Source organism: Diaphorina citri, unplaced genomic scaffold, assembly GCF_000475195.1.
Source record: "Diaphorina citri unplaced genomic scaffold, Diaci psyllid genome assembly version 1.1 scaffold284, whole genome shotgun sequence".
NCBI lineage: Eukaryota > Metazoa > Arthropoda > Insecta > Hemiptera > Psyllidae > Diaphorina > Diaphorina citri.
Genome location: NW_007377720.1, coordinates 109,686 through 116,602, shown reverse-complemented (window position 1 = coordinate 116,602; position 6,917 = coordinate 109,686). Strand labels below are relative to the sequence as shown.

The window sequence follows — 6,917 nt, the reverse complement described above, 5'->3', positions numbered from 1 at the left end:
AGCGACTTGTTGAATGTTCACGTGGGAGGTATGACGGGGAGTGGGGGTTACTATTTCAAAGATGTTTGATCGTGCGCACTGTGACTACGGGGAACCTGGCCCCACTCGCACTGTCTAAGAACTATTCGAAGCACGGGTGAAACAGCTATTACAGTTATACCTGCAACAATTGCAACACGTTAGTGTCTGAAATCAAAGTAAGTACTCAATATTATGGCTAACCCCGCGCCGGTCAACCACGCTCAAACCGTCCGCTAGAACCAGGTCTGTCAGACGGTGTAGCACGCAGAATAAAAGGATCTTCTGAATTCCCACAATGCCCTATGGGCCTAATTAAGCCCAAACCCTATCGAGAAAATCTGCAAATGTCTTTTAAGCTGTGTCCACACATAGTCAATGCCGTCGATCGACGAGGTGGATCTATATCTTGTCGAGGCAGTGTACGGTTTCAGTCGACATCGATCGACGGCGTCGACTATGTGTGGACACACCTTTATGTCCTGAACATTTTTGCCAACTGTCATCAAATAGAACAGATCGTTCGGGAGGTGCAATTCTCATTCTAAAGTTGTGATAACTGACGATGACGTGGTGAACGTGCTCCATCTTTAGCACAACAAAGATTTTATTTTTATCTCTATCCCATGACAGAGTGGTCTTAGCCCATCACTTTTACTGGAATTTGGTGCGATCACAACAAAAATTATACCTACATCTCAGTCATTATCTTACACATCTCATCTGAAAACCTGAAACGATAACCTCATGTCACCTCATGATGTGTGATAGTCTGAATGTGTGACCGTTGTTTTCTTTTTCAATTTAGAATAGAAACATTTCGGGGGGATGAAAACCTGTTGTTTGTAACAAAACTTGTTCTTTTTACCTCTTCATCTGGAAATTGGGATGAGATGAATGTTTTCAGATTTTGTCTTTTGAAGCAAAAAGTTCTATCGGTTTTGATAGGTAGGTAGGTTAGCAGTTGTTTCATTGCTACGAAATAAAAACGGCGGTGGAACACTCATCTTAAAAAAAAAAAATAGTATTACAACACAAATTCATGAAAATTATGGAAAACAAATTAAACGTGATATCGAGATTCGTCCTTAATGTGCTAGGATTTTATTAGTGGAGACGCCAGACGCACTTATCATAAAATGAACATCGTACTGTGTCGGAATATCTTTGACTTCTCCTCCAACTCCTGAGTTACGTTAGGTACCACTGGAATTAAAAAGAGTTCTTCAAGTTCTTTGAGTTCTTTCTTCTTTCGATCATTTCCTTTTCTTCAAGAAATGTTTCTTGGTTCTTGAATTCTTTTACATTCTTCTGCATCTTTTGGATCCTCAGTCCTCACGGATGGTGCTTGCGGCTCGAGTTTCATACCTACTTGTAATCTTTTGGTCCAAATATATTAGCTTTGGTCCGTCTTTCTATTTCTTTTGGCTTCTAATCTCAGCAGACAAAAATCCGACAAATTAAGTTCTTAAAAAGATCCTTGCCAGCCTTGAGCCTTGTTAGCTTGTTGACTAACTAGGCTGCCTTATGTCGCAGGTTCGAATCCCGCCTGGTGCCGATTTTATCCCTAACATCTAATGTTTGATCTCGAAACTGCTAGCTTTCTCCGATCAAATTCCATTTCGGGACGATAAGAGCTATGTTGGTACGTGGTTAGGTTCAATTCCTTCTATCCAGCCTCTTGAAAAAAAAAAAAAAGCTGACAGTTTCTCGTGATAGACAAATTTCAATTTGACAGTCTAATAACACACTTTGTAAACTAAATACAATCAGAAGAATCAGACTCAGAAGGCACAATATGAAACTCCTCTCTCCTAGCTCTAAAGTGGAAGGTGCCACAAGTTATATTGGGTCCTATTAATGAAAAGAAGTAGTTATATTACTATATTTTTCGGGTAAGAATAGTAGTAGCTTGGAGGTACTACTGTTCGGTAGGCCCCATAAAATAGTTAATGGTCTTTTATTTTTTTCAAAACCAGTCCGGTAGTCTTCTATCTATTCTAGGTTTATAATGTGTTCGGACTGTTTTGGTGATGCCCCTCTCTAAGAATTCATACATTTATAGTGTGTCCAGATCAATGTGACAGCAAAAAAATAGGCATTGTTGCCAAACATGTCACATGTGTAATGGTAGAGAATCTTTAAAAGGGGGAGGTATATTGCAGAGTGCTTCTTCCGACAGTGAAACAAAGTCAGGTAAGGCGATATCCACCTTACCTGTTTGCTTCCTTCGACAGTGAAACAAAGTCAGGTAAGGCGATATCCACCTTACCTGTTCTGGAATCCAACCTCTGAACTTAGAGCTACCTCTGCATTTTAAAAGAGAGAGTTTATCAAAAATAGACCTTTACCTCAATTGCAACAATGTAAGGATTTCCTGCAATCTGATTGGTTCCTTCATTTTGGGCTGATGACTCATTGCTGTCACATTGATCTGGATGAACTATAGTTATAGGGAGGTGGAGCTATTCATTTCTGATAATAATTTGTAATCTAATCGTACCCTATATGTTTAACACTAGTGCGCGACCACAACGGCGATTATAGACCATAGAGTCCATAGACCATGGACCCTCGCCGAGACCATCGACCATCGCAGAAAAAATACTCACCCCAATTTCTGAATGTTCTGCGAGGGTTGGTAATGGTCAGAGCTATGGTCAAGGCTCCGTTGAGAACGCTTCTATTCAATAGTGTGGTTTGTATATTTTCTCTTGGGTCGATACTATGCGTGGTTCGATGGTCGGTTCTCCGTTGTGAACGCCTATGTGAGTAGATTAGGCACCTCAATTTGGAACAGTCGTAAAGTTTTCAACTGATCTAAAAACTTATTTGGTAAAGCTCCAAGTATCTTTTTCTGTTGTACCTACATATGTAGCTATAATTTTGAAGTCTCTAGTGAGGAAGATTTCACATGACCTGAGCCTGCCTGGATAAGGCCTTGAAGACTCTGAACTTGTACCTAGGTATATCGTGAGGTACTCTATATTTAATACTGTTAATAACATAACAAGGGCTTTCATATGGTGGGAATTTGTCTTCTCTCCTGCCCGAATCTTTGAGGATTAAAAAATTCAAACTGCCTCTAGCTATGCACGCGAGTCAGACCTGATATCTGTAATATACATGACTCTCTGAGCTCATATAGAGGCATGAATGTCCTCACAGACACAGCTTATCACATTTCATAAAGTATTTTTCTGTTTCTCAGAGATCTTAAACCTGGCTCGTTGGCGTAATGGTCAAAACGCTCGCCTGGTAAACAAGAGGACGTGGGTTCGATCCCAGCGGAGGCATAAAATTGTATCCTCATTTATTTGAGAATGTGACCACATAAAAATGGAGCTCTAAGGGTTAGGTGGTAGAGAACGCGTCGTTCGATGAAGGGCACACTACTGAATAGGGAACGGACATGACTTTCTGAGCTCATAATAGAGGCCCGTTCGTTAGATTTCTGTTTGTGAGAATGAGAACACTTTCTTCATATTTTGAGTTCTGAACCATACTCGATTATAAAACTAGGCTTATTGATCATATACTTGATATAATGAACATACCTAAGGATTCCATATATCCTAATTATTATTAATGGTATTTTTGTCTAAATCCAGCAGCCCAGCGCAGTGTATAGTATTCAGATTATGAATTTATTATAGGTAGATTATTACTAGGTTCAGATATTAATGATTCCGAATTCAGTAGCTCACAGCAAATTTCTCAGCTATAGCTCCTATTATTACGAGCTCTTGTAGTCGAATTAAGTGTCTAGCTAGGCTACTCATCTATACCTGGGCTTCTCTGATACACAATAATTACCCTTATGAATCATAGTACCCTATGAATTATATGATTTAGGTGCCTATTTCCAAGTATAGACGAGTTTATATTGAGAACACTACGTGATTTTCCTCCTCAGGTATGTGTAGGTATTTCCCATGTTCACTTATACGTGAGCATATAGGTACCTAATACAATTAATACATATACCTAGTTGGGTTGGCATAACAGTAAAATTAGCTTCTGTTAACTATTAAAATTTTGAATCCCTTGTAAATCAACATGTTTCTATTTCTACATAGAGAAATTCTGCATATTCGGTGCTTATCAGCAAAGTTAAAACTTCCCAAATTATCCTTATGTCCCAAAGAATCTTGAAGACTAATGATCACGGGATGGGCATGCTATGATACAGATCACATACATCTAATGTTGCAGTTGTTTCATTGCTACAAAATAAAAACGGCGGTGAAACACTAATCTTAAATAAAAAGAACTTTTCAACACTACCCCTAAACTTGAAACTTTTTCGTGTAAAGACCGGTTGGCGCTTCGAACTCTTGACGTTCGCGCGCCTCTCGGCACGCTTGATAAAAAAAGAGGAAAACAAACAAACTTTTGTTACTCCTTGCTCCTAGTCTTAATTTTACCCCCGGTTTTCTGTTTTCAGACGTCTCGGTTTAGATCTGGTACCACGATGCGGTGCAGAAATGGTAGATCCGGCCACCATGAGCTGCGTCCAGCTCTACCAAGTTCATCTGCAGAGCTCGGAGAAAACGCAAGACATTTCCGCACGCGGCACGATGCGGAAAAAAGAGCCGCAGGGGAAATTTCTGACGCACCATCTGTACTTGTGTATGCGAGACTTTGGACATCACATAGGCGAAGACACGGAGATTTACTTCTCGCTCTACGATGGAAAAAAGTCCAAGTTTCTGAGGTAAGTTTTGCCAATTCAATGGCTCTTGGAGACGGTAAAATGTTCAACTGGGGAGGTATTTGAGGGTAGATATTTCAAAGTTTTCGACTTCAAATGACAGCCCAAAAACTGTTGACTTTCTCCTGAGGAGTCAGCGTGAAGGAATTAGTTTAGCTGTGTCCACACATAGTCGACGACCTTTCTCATTGTAATGCATTTATCTTTCTTCTATTTTCAGTGAAAGATTCCTGGTCAAAATATCCAAGGAAGGATTTTCCAATTACGTTGAAAAGCTCAACAGCAATCGCACAATATTCACAGTAAGTATGACAAAGAGTTTGAAGGTCCGAAGTCTAGTCCCCAAGGACTAAAATAAGGTTTTATATGTTTTACCTTGTCCCAAATAAGCTCGTAGCTCATGTTCATATTTGAAAAGGTTCAGAATAAAATTTTGAGTCAGGCTAAAGATAAGACCAGAGTGGAGCAAAGAGCTTTTTGCCCTCAGATCAATATATGCGGATTTATGGGGTTTGAATTTGACGCTTTCCTCTATCGCAGCCTCTGTCTACCTCCACTCTGTTTTTAGCCTAAGAGGGGCTGCTTCACCTGAAGAAAAGATACTAATGCGGTGTATTTCGAACTCTTCTAAGTCATAGAACTTAAATTCAAATCCCTTCCTTTTCTCTTCCCTCAGGATCTCGGCACGGCAGATCTCAACAAGGACATTCACGTCGTTGCGCACATCTTCCGCATGGGTCGCATGCTCTACTCGGAATCCACCAAGAAACTCACTGCCTCTCTCACCCACAGCTCACTAGCGCCCTCTGGAGGAGTCGTGGCCTTCAAGCGGCCCTACGGAGTGGCCGTGCTAGAGATTGGAGACATGATGGCCACACCCGGCTCGGAAGAACGGGAGTTCATGTTCAAGGTTCGAATCCCACCATGGCTAAAAATTTGTACTCGTTTTTCGATTGCAAATACCTATTTTAACGGGTTACTTTCTGGTGTTCTCGTGTTGACCCAAAACCTAAATGGGAAGTATTGTGTCTCTTCTCGCTCTTCTGATGAAAGGCATAATACGGGATTTGTATGCTACGACACAGACAACGAAGTCTAATGTAGCAGTCGTTCCATTGCTACGAAATAAAAACGTCGGGGAATCATCTTTGTTCTCTTTCTTTTTTTAAGTGTGTGCGTGTGACTGGGAGAAGTTTCCGGGTTCGATTCCCAGAGATAGGCTTGCCAAATATCCAAAATGTCGATTCGGGACGCGAATCCGCGAACATAATTGCCAAATCCGCGAACATAATCGCAAAATCCGCGAACAAAATCGCCAAATCCGCGAACATAATCGCGAAATCCGCGAACATAATCGCGAAATCCGCGAACATAATCGCGAAACCCGCGAACATAATCGCCAATCCGAACTTAATCGCGAAATCCGCGAACATAATCGCGAAATCCGCGAACATAATCGCGAAATCCGCGAACATAATCGCGAAATCCGATAATCGCCAAATCCGCGAACAAAATCGCACAAAATCGCGAAATCCGCGAACATAATCGCGAAATTCGCGAACATAATCGCCAAATCCGCGAACAAAATCGCCAAATCCGCGAACATAATCGCGAAATCCGCGAACATAATCGGCAAATCCGCGAACAAATCGCCAAATCCGAGAACATAATCGCGAAACATAATCGCCAAATCCGCGAACATAATCGCCAAATCCGCGAACATAATCGCCAAATCCGCGAACATAATCGCGAAATCCGCGAACAAATTCGCGAAATTCGCGAACAAAATCGCCAAATCCGCGAACATAATCGCCAAATCCGCGAACATAATCGCTTTTTTTTTTTTTTTTTTTTTATACATAGGTACGATAGGTGATAGGTAACATACCTATTATTAAAAACAGATAAACAAAATACAGTCGAACCTGGATAAACGAGAATCCAAGGGACCAGCTCATTTTTTCGTTTAAGGCGGTTTAATACAACATTTTCTCGTTTATAAAGGTTTAGCAAAGTCGAAGAGCAAACTGATGAAAGCATGACAAATTTAAACAAGTTAAAATTCTGATTTATAGAGGTACCTAATTTTAAAATTAAAAAACGCGTCCCGAATTTTTTCTGGAACAAAAACGGAAATTCGGGACAAAACGCCCCAAAAATGAAAAACTGAACGGGACGCCGGGAC

At 40.8% G+C, this 6,917-nt stretch overlaps 1 protein-coding gene across 1 annotated transcript in view; it reads left to right on the top strand.

The window, feature by feature from the left end:
* LOC103507060 (dedicator of cytokinesis protein 3) overlaps positions 1–6,917 on the top strand; it is a 49,760-nt gene that overhangs the window by 26,517 nt on the left and 16,326 nt on the right. Inside the window, exons 7-9 of the mRNA XM_026822010.1 lie at positions 4,466–4,735; positions 4,953–5,034; positions 5,409–5,659. Coding sequence (XP_026677811.1) covers positions 4,466–4,735; positions 4,953–5,034; positions 5,409–5,659 — 603 coding nt within the window. The remainder of the gene's footprint in view (positions 1–4,465; positions 4,736–4,952; positions 5,035–5,408; positions 5,660–6,917) is intronic.